This window comes from Acinonyx jubatus, chromosome D3 (genome assembly GCF_027475565.1).
Source record: "Acinonyx jubatus isolate Ajub_Pintada_27869175 chromosome D3, VMU_Ajub_asm_v1.0, whole genome shotgun sequence".
NCBI lineage: Eukaryota > Metazoa > Chordata > Mammalia > Carnivora > Felidae > Acinonyx > Acinonyx jubatus.
Window position 1 is genome coordinate 74,345,538 of NC_069392.1, and position 19,376 is coordinate 74,364,913.

The following is a 19,376-nucleotide window of genomic DNA, read 5'->3' on the forward strand; positions in this document are numbered from 1 at the left end:
AATCCCAAGCAGGTCCCGTGCTGTCAGCACAGAGCCCAGCACAGGGCTCAGACCCACCAACCATGAGATCATGACCTGAACCGAAATCAAGAGTCACAACACTTGACCAACTGAGCCACCCAGGTGCCCCTTGGCTTCCTTAATCTTCTCTAATCCCTGGTATTGACCCTCACCTTGTCTCACTTCCCTCTGAACACCCTCCTGATGTGAATCACCTCTGGTTTTGTCACCTTGCTGCGTGCCCTGACCACACACGATGGTGCCCGTGTGACCAACCCCTGGCGTACCCTCCACCCCCGCCTCTGCTTTTCTCCTAGAGGAGGGAGAAGCAGCAGACCCAAGTGGTCTGCAGGAGCCTGGGCTAACCTCAGACCTTCCAGAAATATGAGACTCAACCCGCCCTCACCGCTGATGAACACCTGCTGTTGGGTTTCTGACACATTCCTGGGTCATAGGGAGCTACGTGGCTTGTTCCTAGCTGTTTAGAAATGGTTATTTGACCACAGTGTAATATGTTCACACCAAAGCCATTCACACTCGACTTGTGCCTGTGGGGATAGCTGGCTTCGCACCTCACACCAGCTTCCAGGCGTCATTTGGGCTTAGATTTTCAAAACAGGTGTTCTCCCTCTTGTTTTTAGTTCCCTTCAGCTGCAGATCAACTGCTTTTGTAAGAATCGTGGGGTGAATGCTGTCAGTGGTGTTTTTGTTATTTCCGTAACTGTCGGGGGTGGAAAGCAAACCTGCCTCTTGGAACCGTGAAGAAGTAAAAACCTTACAGCACCAAAACAGAAGTGTGGGGTGCCAGCTGCCAGGTGTAAGGACTCTGAAACGGTTATGTGCCTACTGCCTCGGTATTTGGGGCTTTTGGACTTGCCGTACCTTTGCAGACCGCAGGCTGCATCTTTGCATTGGTTGGTGTGAACCCGGTGGATTTAGAAAGCTGCTGGAAAGGGACACACAGGATCTGTCGGTCTGTTCTTTCTCTGCGTTTGCTGAACGTTGTGCCTTGAACATCTTTCTCTTAAAGTGGGGGATCTGAAGTGACAGTGTAGTCAAGCATGCTGGCTCCCCGTGTCGCGGAGGGGTCCAAGGAGGTTTATAAAAGCACAGGTTCCAGTACCCTGCCCCACACAGTGAAAATCAGAATCTCTGGTGGTGGGGCCCCAGAGACTGGCCTGCAAACAGATCCCCCTCTTATGGGCCAGTGTCACGGATGCTGTTTCGGTACAGGAGAAAGACGGAGAGCCGGAAGACAGGATTCTTACCCTGGGTTTGGAGCAGACTTGGAATGGTACCTACCCCAAGCCTATCGCTCACCCCCTCTAGGCCTCAATTTTCTTCATTTTAAAATGAAAATAGAGGCGCCTGGGTGGCTCAGTCGGTTAAACGTCTGACTTCGGCTCAGGTCATGATCTCGCGGTCCATGAGTTCGAGCCCCGCGTCGGGCTCCGTGCTGACAGCTCAGAGCCTGGAGCCTGTTTCAGATTCTGTGTCTCTCTCGCGGTCCGTGAGTTCGAGCCCCGCGTCGGGCTCTGTGCTGACAGCTCAGAGCCTGGAGCCTGTTTCAGATTCTGTGTCTCCCTCTCTCTCTGACCCTCCCCTGTTCATGCTCTCTGTCTCAAAAAATAAATAAATGTTAAAAAAAAATGAAAATGAAAATAATTCTGCCAGTTTACTTGCCTCAGGATTCCTGAGGGGGGGGGGGTGGGAAGGGAGCCCTTGTACATGCTCTCCTGGGCCTCTGCAGAGGTCAGCGTCGCTACATCCACTGGATGAGGAACGTGGGCTCACGTTGGAAGCAGTCTTCCAAGGTCCCAAGTCCCTGTAGGTGAAGAAGCCCGGCTTTGAATCCAGGTATGTCTGGTTCCAGACCTTTCCTTCCCATCAAGGTGCTCCTCTGAGATTTTAGAGATCAGGCGTATGCTTAGCAGTCGGCTGAGGCATGTGAACCAGCAGCATTAGAGCCGCTCATTAGAAATGCAGGTTCTCAGGCCCCACCCCAGGCTGACTGCATCAGAATGTGCATTTTAGCAAGCTCTCCAGTGATTCCTGGGCACCTTAAGGTTGAGAAGCACTGTTGAGGAAGACTTGAGATTGGACAAGAGAAAGTCTGAAGATCACGGTACGGTAAACAAAAATGCTCACAGGGATGAGCAAGGAGGCCGCCTTTACTGGGAGGCTCCCGTGAGGAGTGAACAGGCGTGGACCATTTCAGCCTTTCTGTCTGAGCGTCTGTTACCAGGGAAGTACGCCTTATCTAAGAAGGTCTGGGCCTCCAGGAGAATGGGTTTTAAGATGGACACAAATTGTTTTTATAGGTGTGTGTATATTTAATTTTCAAAGATAATAGGATTACTTCTATTTTAAAAAAGAAAGACGAAAAAATCAGGAAGAAAGCGTTTAGCGAAGTGTCATCACTTTTCATGCATTTCAGAAGTGACTCCTTTATAGCAGATAGTACCCACCAGGGAGGATGGTCAGTTGGGGGGGGGGGGAGGGCAGGGGAGGGTGTGCTCAGGGTCCTGAAGATCTTCTCTATGCATGCTGGTCCTCAGGTTAAATCCTAAGACCCATCAGTTTGAAGGAGGGACCGCTGATACACTGTAGCGGCTCCCCAGCACAAGATGCTCCCTGCAGAAGGCAATGCCCTGACCCAGGGCTCAGAAGCAAAACTGGCAAACCTGGGCTTTGAGGAATGTGGGAAAACCTCCATGCAGCCTCCCAAGATGCTAGCTTTGGAGGAGTGTCAGTCCAGTACTCAGAACTTCTCAACCTGGGCCAGATCTCACGTTTCAATTCCTGATTTGTATTCACTGTGTTGTTTACCCCTTACAAGTCACTTTTCTGAGGCCAAGTCCGTCTGTGAAATGCACAAATCCCCCGGAAGTGTCTGGGCACCATGTGTCATTGGCGTGCCGACCATTCATTTACACCCGTGGCTCCAAAAAGAGCCAGTCGGGAAGATTACGCAGACTTGCTCCCTGCCTTCTAGGAAGTTGTATAGGGTAAGGCAGACAGGGTGACATACGTTAATGTCCCCCTAAGTCTGGGCTGCTTGACACCCTCAGCCCTGGTCTTTTTGCACTTGCTTCACTTCAAACTACCCGAAGTGGAGTCGGCCAAACCAACTGTTCTTGTTTCAGTCTTTCCCTCCTTGTTGTGTTGTTGTTTTGTGTTTCCTTAGTTTTTCAAAAGCCTGCAGGAATGGGGATGGTACTCCCATTCTGTTACTTCTACTTTCGTTAACAATTTTTTGAATCACGTGAGTAGAAGCTTTGAGGTTGAGAAATTACGCACTTTCAAGTTTTGATTCCAGAAAGTCACATCAGCTCAGCTGTAAACACTTCTAGAAGCTGAATCTGAAAGAGGAACTGCCTGCCCAGGCTTCCCCTGGGGAGCTGGAGGCATCGCCCCCTTCACGGTGCCTGATTTCCAGAGATCAGGAAGTTTAAGGGTGTGCAGGGAGGCAGGGGGTAAAAAAGAAAGCAACTGCAGTTGGTTTAAAAGCACACAGGGCAGAACAGTCCCGGCGTTCTCTCGTTCCTCCCTTCTGCCACTAACTGGTGCCTTCCATCACCGGGAGATGAACCGGGAAGGCTGGTTATTGACAGCTGGGCAATTTGCACAATAGAGTTTAACGGCTTACATCCCCTCTTACGACTCTGTCAGTGTTTTCAACGGATCACCTTCTCCGGTGCTGGTTCTCACGCTCGTACTGACTCGCTCCTTCTTCTCTTTCCCTTCAAGCGTGCAAACGCAAAGAGCAAGAACCAAACAAAGACAGGAACAATTCCCAGAAGAAATCGCGCCTGGTGTTCACCGACCTCCAACGCCGAACGCTCTTCGCCATCTTCAAGGAGAACAAACGCCCGTCCAAAGAGATGCAGATCACCATCTCCCAGCAGCTGGGCCTGGAGCTGACGACCGTCAGTAACTTCTTCATGAACGCCCGGCGCCGCAGCCTGGAGAAGTGGCAGGACGATCTGGGCACAGGGGCCTCCTCGTCCACCTCCAGCACTTGTACCAAAGCGTGATGGAAGGACGCTCGGGCGGGCACAGGTCGCCTCCGGACGAGGACAACCGACACCAAAAGAGAACGCAAAGGAAAAAGACACCGGATTCTTAGCTGGGGCCCTTCACTGGTGATTCGAAAGCACAATTCTCTCGAAAAGAAACTCTTCTAGCTGTAATCATAGGCCAGGTGTTCTTTTTTTGTTTTCTTTTGTAATGGCGATGGAGTCCAAGTGCAAGCTGAAAATTCATCTCTTTGAACCGGACATTGTCCTCCGAGCATGCTAAGCGTCCCAGAAACCCAAATGGGGCCTTCCTGGAGCGAGTTAGTTTCAGTGTGGTGTCAGCCAAGCTCAGGATCACTTCCAGTGTCAACGGTCTCGCTTTGGGGCCCGTTGCAGTCAGGGTTCCCCCGTGTCACAGTGGGAATTCGGCCTGTGGAAGGATTCTGAGATTGGGCTCCCAAGACGCTACTATGAGAGATTCTTCTGGCAACAAGAATGACCTCATTTGCTTTCTGAGTGCTTGGCCTCATCATACCACAGTACACCAAAGTTCACAGCCATACCATAGGAAAAAAAAAAAGGCAAAAAAACCCCAAAACATCAGAATGATAATTACTGAGCACAACTTTTAAATATGGAAATTAAAAAAAAAAAATCCAAGGACCTGTTTTTCCAACTCAGGCATCGTTCCATTGAATGGTTTAGAGAGCTTTAAGTTGATCCGGTTTACAATTTTCTTTTCCTTACCTCCTGGAAATCTCACGTGGTCTTGGATCCATCAAAAAAAAAAAAAAAAAATCAGTTCTCTCGAGCTCAACGTATCAAGCACAACGTAGATAAACAGAGAAGTAAGGAAGGTTCTGGATTCACCACATCTGGATTTTCAAGACGCTGATTGTGAAGTCATGAGGGAACCGTTGGGAATATGGCTTCAAGCACATTTTGCAGTTTGCTACAAATTCTGTTTGTACATAATGCAGACACGCACACTCAGGAGGCCAATTTAACTGTTACGGTACATGGAGCAAATGCAGCATTTTAAAAGATCTAGATTTTTTTAGATCATTAATGTTCCTTCTCAGTTATCAGTCACCTGGTTCCTCCTATTGTGCATTGTAACCACCACGTAATTCATTCTCACTCTTTCAGACTTCAGTTATTTCCACATCCATCCCATTGGTAGGGACGTTTTTCAGTGTTTTCTAGCAAGAAAAAAAAAAAAAAGAAGTAATTCAAACCACCGTACGTGTTACTCATGAGGGTCATCTGGTCCCAAATCTCTTCCATTGTCAAACCATCCTCGCAAAACGGCTGAGTAAATCTGGAGAAAACACAGCACACCAAAGAAGCAGAATACTGCAAACCAAAGACATTTATTACTTGCCATTTTCTAGCCTAAAAATACTGTGATTACTTTTAGAAATCAGAAAACCTCTGCGACTCCGAATGGCATTCAGCTCTTGCATCTGGCTCACCATCGGGCTGAGCGAAGCGGCTAGCCAAGCCACCCAGGGAGCGGCTTTGCCGCGCCAGCTCTGGTTCCCGGCTGTCACCTTCCCACAGCGAGGGGAAGAGCGCCCACAGAACTCTGGGAGATTGCGAAGGTCACGATGTGCATACTTACCAGTGAATGGCCCCAGGGGGGCACCATGGGGGTGTTCAAAGCAAGCCAAACGCTGCAATGATTCTTTACAGACACTTGAGACTGACTTTTTTATGAATTACTTAATCGAAACCAAAGAAACTTTTTCTGCACCTACTTCTGCAACAAACAAGACTGTTCCATTAAAATGAATAAATAAATAAATACGTAAATCAATGAAAATCACCACCACCAAGAAGGAAGCACGCCAGAAAAAAAACAAAAACAAAAACAAAAAAAAGAGCGAGACACACTGTGTTTAAACAGACCTCTTGGGACATTTTTTGGAAGCAGATTGTAAAGAAAGGGTTGAGACAAGAACAGATCTAAGGAAAAGCCTCAGCGGCTGCTGCTTCATTTGACAACTCACGCGGTAATCTTAAAGTTGAAGATTGTCTTTAATTTGTGCCTATGCAGTTTTTCAAAAGAACACGGAACAGAGCAACAGAAACCTCAACAGCTACAATACCAAAGATGAGGATTTCTCACATCTTTTGTTTCAATTCATTATCTCCTCTTGTCTGGCTAAAATACTAATAGCGCCATTGATCTGTGTAAAGGTAATCAATTTTGTTTCTGAGCAACAAAAGGAAAGGGTCATTGATTTGATTTGATTGTTTCCCTTTAATTTTGTTTTATGGCTTTTCTACCCCAACATGGAATCTCTCAAAAGCTTCCATGGACTCCAAGTTTAAGATGTTGGGATACTGAACTATTCTCTCTACTCCTCAGAGTATGGGGAATAATGTCACTTGAATGTTCTTTGCTTATCCCTTAGACTTGGTTCCTTCTATGTTCAGAGTCTCAGCATCAGGGGAGGGAAGGGGAGTGAGGGTCAGGGTTAGGGGTCTTGGTGACACATCCTCTCCTGAACCACAGAACCAAAGAGTTTATAGAGGAATCAACAGCCTCATGTTCATGTGATTGCTACATCATAATGGCTTCATTTGGGGGTGGGGGGAAACATGTAAAAATAATTGCCAGTTTCTACTTTTCTATTAGCTTTTTAAAAATCAGCTGTAAAGTTGCATTTCTAAAGAAAGATATATATATATAATATATGAATACATATATAGATTCAACTTGACATTTGGTGATAACCCAAAATTATTGCCGTCCAAATCCATGTCTTGTTTTGGTCAAGTGCTTCATTTTATTAAGCATTCGGTTCAGAATTTTGCTCATCTCTCATGACATCCCAGAGTCCATCTTCCACTGTGGGTGATTTGGAGTATTCAGATTTCTGTGGAAATTCCCAGGAAAGGTTGAAAGTCCAATTCAAGCATTTCAACATTTAACCTGTTGATCAATGGATTCATGGTGCAAATGAGTTTTACTTGTACTTGGGGTCATCTCTATTCTATGCCTCAACCACGATCAAGGTGGCGAGTGAGGTCTGTCCGTGAGACCCGGTGCGCAAGTGGGGCAGGGCCAGTGGGGCGCTCGTCTTCTGTAACTGCTGGGAAGGCTCAGTGGGCCATTCCCACTGGCTATGGAGATGAGGCCAGACCAGAAATCTGTTCTCCAGGAGCTACTCTGTCCCGTCAGGGTGTTCTAGATCCCCTCAGTGAGCAGATTCACCAAAGGGAATTCTCACAGGGGAGGTCCAACTCCTGTTGCAATGGGTTGATCAGTTTCCTCAGGGTGGTAATTACCAATTTGTATTGACAAGCCTGTGTGCAACCACAGCGGGCGCTGGAGTGAGGCAGTGGTGCTGACTGGGGGCTTGTCTTGATCCCGGAGAGAAAATGCAAAGCAGGGTGCAGGGAGAATCCCAGAGTCCTGCCCCTGGGAGCCCCACCGCCCATTGTGCCACCTCCTTGCTCCCGCCATGTGAGTCCCCCTTTGCAGGGGCAGCCGCCACGGAGCCGTGAAGGAACGCGACCCTCCAAGGCTGTTGTACTTCATCCTACCTCGGATGTTCCGGGACTTTCCCCTGTATCCTTTTGTCTCTTGCTCATAGCCCATTTCCCCTTTGTCAAATGACCTAGGAAAGAGTGTATTTCAGCAGGGGAATGCTCCGTATGGGTTGAGAAAAATGAATTTCAACTTGGCTATTTCTAAATGAAATCCTTGTGACTTGCGGCCAACGTTCTGGAGACTGGATTGGGGACCAAGCCTGCTCGGTTTGGTTAGTGATCCTTGGCAGGCTAACCTCACTGTTTGGGTTCTGGCATCCTCTGAAGAGGTCAAGACCAAAAGAGGCTGCCTCTGAGGCCTGAGATTTCCATACTGGTAAAATCTGGTGTAGCCACATACACCCCCTCAGTGTTCCTGGTGACCTGAGGAAGATGTCATCATGTAAAAAAGGCAAGAACTTCCCTCCAAGGACTTCTGTTAAGTGTCCCCTACTGGATAATGTCATACCGGAGAGAAGCACTTGCCTTTAGAAACGAGTTACATACATATATAAATACATGAGCGTATTCATATATTTATGTATCAAAATTTTAAGCCCGACAGAATTTCAACTTGTAAAAGTTCTGAAAGAAAAAAAAAAAAACAACCCTGCTAATTGAAAGGTAATGGAATTTGACTCAGTGGGTTTCCTCAAGCATTTTAAAATTTACTTTAAGTTAATGATCTCAGAGAACATAACCATTTGGGCTTGGACTTCTACTTTAGCGTCTGTTTCTTCAAGCCAAGAAAAATTCCAAGCATGCCTCAGCCATTAGCAACAAAGGGGACAGTACGAAGGGACAGTTCTGAACCAAAATTCACATTCTTGAGGCAACAGAAACCTAAAGGCTATTGAGTGGAAAACTACTTTTCTTTATTCCTGTAGGGAAATTGGCTCACTCTTTTGTTTTTAACGTGATTTTGGTACTGGGGATATAAGTCTTTCATTTCAGGGAATTGTTTAACAGAGCCAGCTCATTTCTTTCTTAAAGGAAAACAGCAACAACAATAAAAGCTCAACCCTGATATTTCAAGACTTTTCCAAAATGTAAAATGGTAGGTTGTACCCCTTGAAGGTAGAGGAGAGAAAAAGAAATGAAGGACCCAGCATGACTCTGTCTCCGGATACATCAGAGCATCACCTCTGCGTTTTTTTCCCACAGGCTCTTGGCAATTGTGGGCTTAGGGAATTTAAGCAATTTTTCATTCTAGCTGAAAGGAAATCAAAACTAGGAAGGTAAACCTGACTCTCACACACACACACACACACACACACACACACATATATATATATTCATATTCATTTTTGTAATTCCAACAGTGTATTTCAAAGCCAAATATAATCAATCACTTAATCTTACCTATGCCGGGCACCTACCTTTTAATGCCAATCCATTAAAGCTGAACAAACGTTTTAAAAAATCACTACCACCCGGTACAGGCGGGGACACTTTCCCACTTTTGAAAATGCTGGCAGAATTACTGAAGTGTCTGATTACCATTACCAAAGTGTCATAAGAATATACCTTGGTGGTGAACTCTGATTTTCAGGAGGTTGTACAGTAGGAATTTTTAAAAATATAAAAAGAACAGCCTGAGTCCCAATATTGTTGAAGAATAATGGACTATATTAAAAAGCAGAGAAAAAGAGATGATCATGTGGTTAAGGTTGACCCGAAGGCCCCAACATGAATACTGTGAAAATAACAGTCATGATTCTTAACAGATCAGAGATGGTTTTTTGTTGTTGTTGCTGCTGATGCTGTGTGATTCAGACCTGTTAGCCTAACCGGGGGGGAGTGAGTACGCAATGATAGATGGAGGTGGTGTGCCTAGAACTTTCTAATATTCACGTGCAAGACTGGTAGCTTCATAATTTTGTACACTTAGCTAAGACCAAGTCACCTGTAAAAACAACAGGGGATTCTAGCTTTCAAGTAAGGCCACAAAATCCTTCCTAAAGGAAGAAGTCCCATAAGTTAATGACATTGGCTTTAAATAAGGACGTCCCAAAGCTTATTTTCCGTCCATGATTTATTTCCTTCCAAGGGGGGGGGGCAGGGAGGGGTGGTTGTTTTAGAAAGCCTCAGAATGTGTTATAAAATACAAAAATAATTATTAAAATAATATAAGGCCTTACATATGGGTAGACACAAAGCCTGTAATTGAGGCCGATGGGCTATCGCATGAATCCCACCGGGACCAGAAAGGCTCATAGTTCTCAGATACCAAAATGACTCTGACAGTCTGAGGCAAGTTAAAGCTACAACCCCAGCATTCCTTATAGGGTTTTGAATTTGGTTGACTGGAATTAACCAGCTAAGACCTTTGTAGCAGAGAAAATGTGTATAGGAAAAAACACATTGCTACAGGGGTGTTCATTCCATGGAAGCCTTCCATTTCACAGACACTTCACAGAACATAAACCTTGGTAGATCAGTTTGCCTAAAGCTTATACAGTCCATCGGCGTGGATGTATACGGATTTAGGGATGCCTCTCGACATCCCTATGTATCCCCGTAGCAGCACATATTACCTGTGGGTGTCCACACTGTGCAGACATGTGTGCACAGACATCTCCATACATAGCTACTGTCATCTGTTACAATAAATGAATTTAAGTGATCATTTAACATCTATGTGAGCCTTCTACGATGTACCTTGCTGTATTTATTATAACGTTGAAAAAAACTGAAGTGCAGGAAAGAAAAGTATCCCAGCATCCTCGTGGTGTACACTCGGAATTACTTTCATTTGGGCACATCCAAGATAAACTCAACTTTCAAGAAACCTTGGATATTGTTTAATCATCTGAGGAAGAATGACACATATGCTTGATGACTTCGGTTGAATAGCTTTATTCTGGATCTCTCATAACTACGGCTAAATCCAAAGACCTGGAAAAAGACAAGAAAGAAAAAAAAAAGAAAAAAAAACAAAAAGAAAGAAAAAAAATAGCAAGACAAAGTGCAAACTAATAGGAGAAAAATGAGCTCTGGTCTCCAGGGTTGAGACAATGTGCTGTGGTGTTGTGGGGGCTGCACCAGCTACAGGGGGAAAGCGGGGATTTTTTCTTTGTGCTTGTCACATCTCAGTGGTCTTTATGAACATGAGAAAGCTTGAGAGGTTACGATTTCCTGCTTTATTTTCATTTAGACTTTCGAAAGAGGCTATACATTTTGTCCATCAAGAGAATGAAGACAGTTAAAAGAAACTTTTTTCTCCCCCTTGTCTCTTTGGGTTATGACCCAACAAGCTATGTACCATTCATGTAATTAATTTATTTAAATTAGTTTCTAGCACACAAACGTGTAGGATTTGGGTAATTATTTAATCGTCTTACTTTGATTTTACTCCTTGTACTTATTTATCAAACTATAGACCAACGGTGCATCAGAGATGCAAGCTTTCATTTAGAATTCTCTTGAAAGGTAGTTTGCTTTATAAAGCAGTGAAATTCTGTTACAGACAGGGAAGAAATACAGGTTACCAAAAAAAAAAAAAAAAAAAAAAGGAAAGAAAGAAAAAAAAATCAAGGTATTTTTCCTTCTTGAATTAACTCTGGAAATAGTTTAAATAGTGATTATTAAATTATTTAATTTAAGTTTGCAGCCCCACCTGGTAGCAGGCAAACTTCACCTTTTAATTATTGGGGCCCTCAGGGCCTTCCTATCGTAACTTATTTATTTAACTTATTCAGCATCTACAAAAGGTGCGCCGTATAGTTTATATTTTTTATTTAAAACAATAGAGAGCACTGCAGCTTGTTTGCTGTCAGAACAACAGAGCAAAGTGTGTGGACGAGCAGATGACTATTCAACCCGAACCTGTACATTCAGACCCTGCTTCACCAGCCTGGATTTCAGGGCGGCTTCACAGAAACTGGAAAAAATAAATTGAAAAGGTCGTAACAGCAAAAAGAAAGAAAACCCTTACACTAGCTGCTTCCAAGAATGAACTCTGTGTGTGTGTGTGTGTGTGTAAAACAACAAAACAAAAAAGGGAAAAAAAAAAAAGCAGAAAAAAAAGGAAAAAAAAAAGGAAAAACTTTCTATTTCTAGTGAGAACCAAAGAAGGCTACCTCACTGACTTTTTCCATTTGTAATTTTAATCGTGTTGAAGACACCAAAGATACCAAAGATTTCTTTCTCTGTGCGGTCTGCATTTTGCTTGTGCTCTTTTATAATTTTAACTATTCTCTCTGACATATGGTATTTACAGCGGCTCAGATACCCCAAAGAAATAATTATCTATGTGACGGTGGCTGCTAATTTGGAAAGGGATATTTTCTGTGTTTCTCTCATTTGTTCGCTGTCCCCTGCACATGTTCAGATGCTGCTGTAATTGGATTCCTTAAATCCCAGTTTCAAATTGGTGAAGAAGGCTGGATGGAAGTGGCCTTCAGTGCTAGCCACGACCTCTGTCCCCGCTTTGGAGCTGTCACAGTAAAGATTTCTAATTCCTGAACCATAGAAATTCTAATCATTGAGGGGAAGAGCTGGAAGGGACCTTAGAAATCACGTGGTCCAACCCCCAGGGGCCTGGAGGAGTGAAATATTTACCCAAGTCCAACAGCTGTCTGGAGGCAAAGCCCAGACGGGCCTCCTGCCCTCCTGTTCCAGAGCTGCACCCCCGGCTCAGTGCCACCTCTGCATGAGACGGGCCACATGGCAGCAGAGAGGAAGGTGGCAATCCCGTAGCCACGAGCGGAGCCTGGGGCTTGTCACTTAATGTTTTCACGCTGTGGAAGCAGCCACAGGTATTACAGCATTTGTCCAGTTACAATCTCAACGTGACGTCACCTACGATCAGTCGCTTGTAAAGGCGGTCGGTCTTGCGATATTAAAGCTCACAGAGGGGTTTTCACCCTGGCAGTGTGCGTTGATCCGGGTGACCACCGTTGAACCTCTGCGTTACAAAATGTTGTATATATAAGCGTTGAATTCAGCGAGAAGAGAAAGTTCATTCTTGGTCTGCTGAGTTTAATGATTATGGATATTTTTAGGTCCTATTTATCAGGAAAGGGAATTTGAGCAGTACACGTGTGACACGGAAGGGGTTCGGCTTTTGGCCTCTTCCTCTTGATTTGTAGGTGTGTATACTTTGTTTCTAGGCCAGCTCTGTATTTCTGAGAAGTTTAAGCCTCACATCCTTGGATCCTTAAGGATTATTCATTGTAAATGAAAGACGACCCTAAAAGTTCACAGGAATAGACAGGCCACTTTAAGAAACAATTGACTTGAAGTGGCTTCTCTCTTCCCTTCTTACTCATAAAATGAATTGGTCTTTTTAAATTTTCTTTCGGGTCCATTCAATGATTAAGTCACCATTAAGATCCATTCATCAGAGTGATTTGTATGTTAGCCAATGAATCATTCGCAGCTTTTGACCAAACGGGTTTTAGACATAGGCAAAGATCCCCCTCTAGTCTTTATGGCTCTTTATTGAGTACTAGTATTTCCCACTGCACACAATAGAGTTATCTTTGAGCTTTTAAAAAGACCACTAGGCAAAGAAGCTAAGAAGGGAAAAGACCAATCGGCTCATGTGTCCCATGCATCAAAAGACCGTAGCTAGTAGAAGGCAGACTGGCAGGCTAGGAGCCGCTTACCCCTTTCTGCAGTTTCCAATACAGATCTATTCGAAAGTCCTCTCCCGTCCAGACAAGCTCCAAGCTCCATCTTCCCCCATACAAGGCAAACTCGTAAGGCCTTCCTTCCATTTGGTTTTCTTCCCCAATGCCTATTAAAAATAGAATCCTCAGAATACCGGGGAGACATAAGAAAGAAGATCCGACGGTTGAGCAAGGGTGCTCCCCTAGAAGCAAACACCTTCTTCCCCAGCCTTCCTACCACCAAACCCCCACAAGAGGGAACCTAGAGAGAGCGACTGCAGCCTGAACACAGAAAACATCCCTCGACTGGCAGACCCCTCCTCAGCAACACCCCCGCCCCCGCCCCCAACCCCAGCCTCATGCTTCACTTGCAAAGTGTGACATAACCACGGGACGAGTGCCTTGCTTGAACCAAAGCAACGATTTAGCCAGTCTGGACCTCTCTGTGCTTTTTTAAATCCTTCCTGTGAATACCTCAGCTTCAACTGGGCCTCCATACGGTAAATTGGTGGGCTTATTGTACTGTGGTGCTTTGCAACGCAACCCTGCAAAGAACACGATTTGTACTAATACCAAAGGTTCTTTCTCTCTGTCTCCTCCTTCTGCCTCCCCCGTTCTTGTCCCTTTTCTAGTCCTTCATGGTTCCAAAGCTTTACTATGAACCTGGGCATGTTGGCAATGCAGACCGCGCAATTCCTTACCGAATTTTCTCAGATATACCTCATAGATAATAGTGTTTAGAGTAATGTTATTATAGCGTATGTAATAAATTATTCACTGTTTCTTTTGGTAACTGTGATTTAAAAAAAGAAAAAAAGAAAAAAAAGCTTTATACGTTTTAGGTTGTGCTTTTGTAATAGACAAAAAGGTGCGCTTAAAAAAAATGTATGTTCTTTTTTGTTCCCCCTTTGGATTTTATTTATTCTGGATTGGGGAAAGTTGCAGAATGAGCCCAAAGTTTACAGTTTCATATTTTGCTGAAGAAACAATCTGTGTTCATTTGCTCTGTTGAAAAAAAAAATTATTTTCTACATTTGTGCTACTTGGTCTGAACAATTAATTGTTCTGTGTTAACAGTGTAGTATTATAATTAGCAACTGCCAATCAGTGCTATAATTTTATGCATGAGGCTAAAACTTTAGCAGTGTGATGCATTGTGGTCTTAATAGCAACATTTTTCATTTTGAACTAGATCTTCCCCTTTGGTTCAATGGACTTTTTTTATGCATGGGCGCCCATCGTTTGTTAGCAATTGTGGAACAGTTGTGTATACATTAAACTGTGAAAATGTACACAGTTCAGCCTCAGACATTGGTAATATTGCTTTTATTGGGAGATGTCTCACCTCAAAAATACGCTTACATCTGTTGGGATTTCAAAATGAGTCAGATGGAATCAAGTTCCAATTTTGCGAGAAAGGTCATTCCAAGTTTGAGTTACCAACTTGCATTCCACAAATTGGGATCCTCATGACCCAGCAGTATCACTGTATTTGAGAGGGGTCTGGAAACAAGCGCTGAAAAACAACTCTGCATTTTTAATGTCCTCGGAAAGGAGTCACTTTGGCTTTATGTTCATGACCTCGGACCTAACTGGCCTGTGTATTTGGAGATGTGAATTCATCCAGCCCTCGCCTCTCCTAGATCTCTGCCTGGGAATGGCCACTTTCTGCTTGGTTTCTTCTGGTATTTTGTGGTCAGGTCAGTTCTCAGTAGCAACTCAAATGGAGTCAATATCGGCAGTTACTCTCTGGCTCTGTTGTCCATTCTCCCGGACGACCCCACCAACTGTTCCAGTGATTTAGGCCAAAATGGCCATTTCTCAAAACACCACCTGTGCAGCCAGATCATGCTTCTTGCTCCCAAGAGTCAGAGGTGACTCTGTTTCCTGCCCAACAATTTTATGTTTGTCCTAAAGGGAGTATAGGAAGTTTTGAAACACAGTTTGGGGAAACCGTCTTGGTTTAAACTCCCCAATTATCTGAGGCCGCTGTATCTCAAAAAGTATTTTACAGTTGCAGTGGGTCGGGCAGACTTGTTCTTCCTTACATTTGGGGTCTGAAACTCATTCTCAAGTTTCATACCTATTTCCCAAATCAGTATGCTTGACATAAAGCCAAACCAACTGCCAAGCACACTTTATTCTGCGTAGGAGAGTGCAGTTAGGGAAACAGTGGTGGGAAAACAGCCATCTGCTATGCAAAATATCGGAAATCACCAACAGTGGAACATTCCTATTATTGGTCAATGAGAATTTGGGGGAACGCGCTTTCATCACCAATAGAAACAAGCATATTTTTTATTTGGCCTTATAAAGTAGCTTGTGGTAATAAAAGCTTTGTAATATATAGTCTTTTTAATTTTTTCCCCTTATTAATTTGCCAAAGATGGGAATGGATAGAAGAATTTTCAGTTGGCTTTTGTAAGACAGTTAACGATTGTAATAGTGTTCAACCTTCCAGAAAGCTTTATATGTTCTTCTGCAATAAACCGAATCAATTGTTTGTTTCAGTGAAGTTCTCCTCACATGCGCAAACCCACAGATATCTTGGTGCAGATTTTGTAACATCTACGAAGTTCAAATGCATTTTCGATCCAAAGTAAACAGAGGAGTGTCTGAGACATGAGCGTGCCCAGCCCTTTGTATTACAAGCAACGCATGGGTCTTGCTCACTAGGATTTGCCAAGAAGACTTGTCTTACGAAACTCGAGGTATATTTTGTTATGCCATTTTATGTCCTTTTTTTTAAAAAAAAAAAAAAAACAACTTTGTGGAAAGTGATATGTTGAATCAAGTGTAAGCTGAGTTTTCCAGACAACTGAAGTAGCTACATCGTGAATGTTATTTTGTTATTAAAAGGTTTTTACTCAATGCTTTGTGCCCGTGGACGTCCTTTCCTTGGAGACACAGAACTATGGAATTTCCTCAGCTTGGCCTGGATTCTGCTCCTGCTCTCATGGGGGAACGTGGCGATGGCCTGGAAAATTAAGGTCCTGGGCACGAAGGTAGATTTGGGCTCTAGGAAGAGATCTCCTTGAGTGTCACTTTAAAGAGAGCTGGGCCAAGCTTGCTAACTTTATACTCTCTCTCTCTCTCTCTCTCAATGCCAGCACTTCTCTGAGATCCCTTGTCCTTGAGCACATGCCAGCATGAAAGCAGACCCCAATTCTTACAGGAAAGGCAAGGAAGAAAGAATAGCAATCCCCAATCTTCAATGGCCCACCGAGCACCCATCTTTCCCCAGGTGGGGCTCTGCCAACCAAGGATGCGGGTGCCCCATCTGGTTGGCTTCCCCACCTTAACTACTGCAAAGCATACAGGTCCCACAGTCCAGTCGGGCTCTTTCCAACCAGAATCCCCCTTACCACTCTTCCTCTGCATCCTGGTTTAGTTATTCCATCCACTTTTGTCCACTTTTGTCCACAGTTATGTGGAAAACAAAGAAAGGTATGAATGGGTTTGTCTGTCATTTTGTTTCTAATTCGTACTTCAGCTAGTCCCAGTTCTTTGATCTGGAAAAATACCAGAGAGAAAAGAACCCCTCACTGCCTCTTTGTGCCTTGCTGCTCTCTGAGGGGGCCATGCACATGCCCTGTGCTATTGATCTTTCGTAAGGGGCCGGCGGAACCACAACAGTCAAACCAACCAGGACATGGCCCGCCAACGCGTACTTTATCTCTGCTTGGAAGTCCTATTTAAGAAGCTGTACAGCTTGGAGTTTCCTCCATCTTCCTCGCTTTGACTCAGTTTGGCATTTAGTTTCAGAGTCAGTTTGCTCTCTAGGAAAGTTTTTTTCAGATTATGACAGGGAGCCTGCTACCTAGGAAGAGAGGTGAAGTATTCAAAGGCTAGCTATTGGGTAGGGAGTCATACCCGGAACAGATACTTCCTTGAAGACAGAATATTATTTCCTTTCTTTACTATGCCACTTTGTGTCGAAGTGGTGCCGGCAAACTTTTCACCACACAAGGTTGTAAGACGTCTGCCAAACTGGAATTCCTGAAAAAAGAAGACAACTTTCACATTAACGAAATGGTAAGGAACATCTAAGTTTGGCAGGCAAAGACTGAGATAATGCAGGCATATTCTTGGTGCTGGGTTTTCTTCTAATCTAGATCGCCAACATCCAGATCTTATTTCCCCCGCTTCCTCCTGGAGCAGTTCAGGCTTTTCTCTCCCAGTCTAGGATGCCAAATAATTTTATGGGCAACAATAATAGGGACTGACCAACGTTTCAATTAGTTCTCTTGAGACTTCATCCTTTGCTTTTCTCCAAGAAAGTGTTTTCCTGGACTGCCGAGAAAGAGCCTGGCCAATTTTTTTCATCTTTCCTATTCGCATATTTCTACCCAAATTAACATTTTATTAGTACAGGTACAATAGATTCTTTCTTGGTCAATGAATTCTTACTAGAGAAGCTATCCTTCCCCCAAAGTGAGTGAGAACAAGTTCCAATGTCTTTTCTTTCATGGGCTTTTGTTCTCAGGATTGAGTGAGTCCTGGCTGTTTTCTCACTTTAGGCCCTGATCTCAAATGTGTTTATTTTGGGTACTAAAAACACGTTTTAGTATCACATGCTGGCCTGTGGAGCTTGAATCCTTTCTTGCAATCTGTTGGTTGCTTTGTGGTTTTAAAGGTGACTAAGATGAGGGAAGGGAGGAAGAGGAAAAGAGAGAAGAATTTGCCCCAGCTCTATTTAAAGTTTTAAAATGTAAAGAGACTTGTTAAGCCATGGGGAAATGGCTGTAGAGGGTTAACACTCCCCGCCCTCATTCGGAGCCGTGTTCTGCCACACGACTCACAGGTCAGCTCTTCTAGAAATCCAGCCTTGTTGTAGAAACCCAGCTACCTTTCATAGACCTCTATCCAGATCCAAGATGACAAGAAATCAAAGAGTCATGTGCACACCTCTTGTTCTGTTTTCCTGATTTTTCAGATATTATCTCCAAGAAAATCACAGAGGAAAGCTTTACACTTTATTGGTCAATCCTTCTGACATCGCTTCTCAGATTTAAAATCGGTAAAACATACCCCTAAAACTTGCACTCCTTTTTATTTTGAAAAAGAAAACCCACACACTAGTTAATCCACATTCTTATTTTCTTTACACCCTGAGCTATATTTCCAAAGCATAGTCTATCCCCGATTTTGCCCCGTCTCAGACATGTTAAGTCGGACTGTGCTGAAAGATTTTCCAGGGATGGTCAACAGGGTATATGTTCAGTGGCTGCCCTGAAATCCTGGTGGGGGTGAGGATCACACACCATTATCGAGGGGCTGCTCACCCCTTGATAAGCTCCCAATCCTTTGAAATATTTCTTTGAATGTTAACTGCATTTTCAATTTTGCTCATTTCCCACTCTGATGTTTGTCCACAACATTGCTTACACTGGATTCTTTCTATTTTTATTCCTATCATTAAATGGTAGTGCTGTAAATTCTGCAATTAATGTCAAATAAACTGCTTTCATTCGTTGACCATGGCTCAGTTGGCTTCTTTCTCTTTCCATGGAAAGGATTAAGCATCCTTCCCCTATCGCGTCCCATCATGGTTTCATAAAGAACGGTAAAGTTGCTCTGCTTTAAAGATTGCAACTTCTTTACCTCTGACAGGACGCAAGACACATTTCAGAATTAACAAATCTGTCAACCGTGTTATCAACCATAAAGGTTTGGGGATGCCCTGTAAAGACTATCTTATTCTTAACCCATTAAAACATTAGAGATGACCTATCCTAACCTTGTCCTTATACAGATTGCATTTGAGGTTGCATGTGGTGAATTAAAAAGGGGATCCCTTTATTGTCACCATATGGAAGAATGAAAACAAATAAATTTGGAGCCAGAGACCTCATATGGAATTTAGGCTCTGACATAAATTATATAGTTTTCAGGAAGTCACTTACACTCTCTGGGCTTCAATTTCTCCAACAAGGTTAAGGTTAGGATAGGTTATATCTGAAGCCCTTTACATCTCTGTCAAGAGCTTTTGAAGATATTTATATTTTTGGCATAGGTCATATCTTGGCATATTATTTTTTAAATTTAATGAGTTACAGAGTTCTTTAATCCATTTTAAACTTAAATATCCCCAAGTGGCAAAGGAGTTCCACTGGACCTTTGGTCTAAATGAAAAACCCACTTATAACCCAGCCCATGAAGCAGTTAGTGCCTTTATCTAGGCTAGTGGTTTTCAATTCTG

General features: G+C 43.7%; 1 protein-coding gene and 1 long non-coding RNA gene across 6 annotated transcripts in view; one reads left to right on the forward strand and one right to left on the reverse strand.

Moving 5' to 3' along the window:
* Positions 1-18,652, forward strand: part of ONECUT2 (one cut homeobox 2) — a 59,287-nt gene extending 40,635 nt beyond the window's left edge. Inside the window, exon 3 of one of the 2 annotated variants that reach the window (XM_053205743.1) lies at positions 3,751-3,885. Coding sequence is in view for 1 of the 2 variants with exons in the window: in XM_015079210.3 (XP_014934696.2) it covers positions 3,751-4,037 (287 nt within the window). In the remaining variant the exon portion in view is untranslated. Of the gene's footprint in view, positions 1-3,750 lie in introns of both variants that reach the window. The other variant, XM_015079210.3, reaches the window with a different exon arrangement.
* Positions 5,094-19,376, reverse strand: part of LOC113602279 (uncharacterized) — a 53,417-nt gene continuing 39,134 nt past the window's right edge. For 2 of the 4 annotated variants that reach the window (XR_008291494.1, XR_008291493.1), the window contains exons 3-5: positions 16,540-17,173; positions 13,172-13,302; positions 5,094-5,221 (exon numbers count right to left, since the gene is read on the reverse strand). This is a non-coding gene — a long non-coding RNA (uncharacterized LOC113602279). The remainder of the gene's footprint in view (positions 5,222-13,171; positions 13,303-16,539; positions 17,174-19,376) is intronic. The other 2 variants (XR_008291496.1, XR_008291495.1) reach the window with 2 other exon arrangements.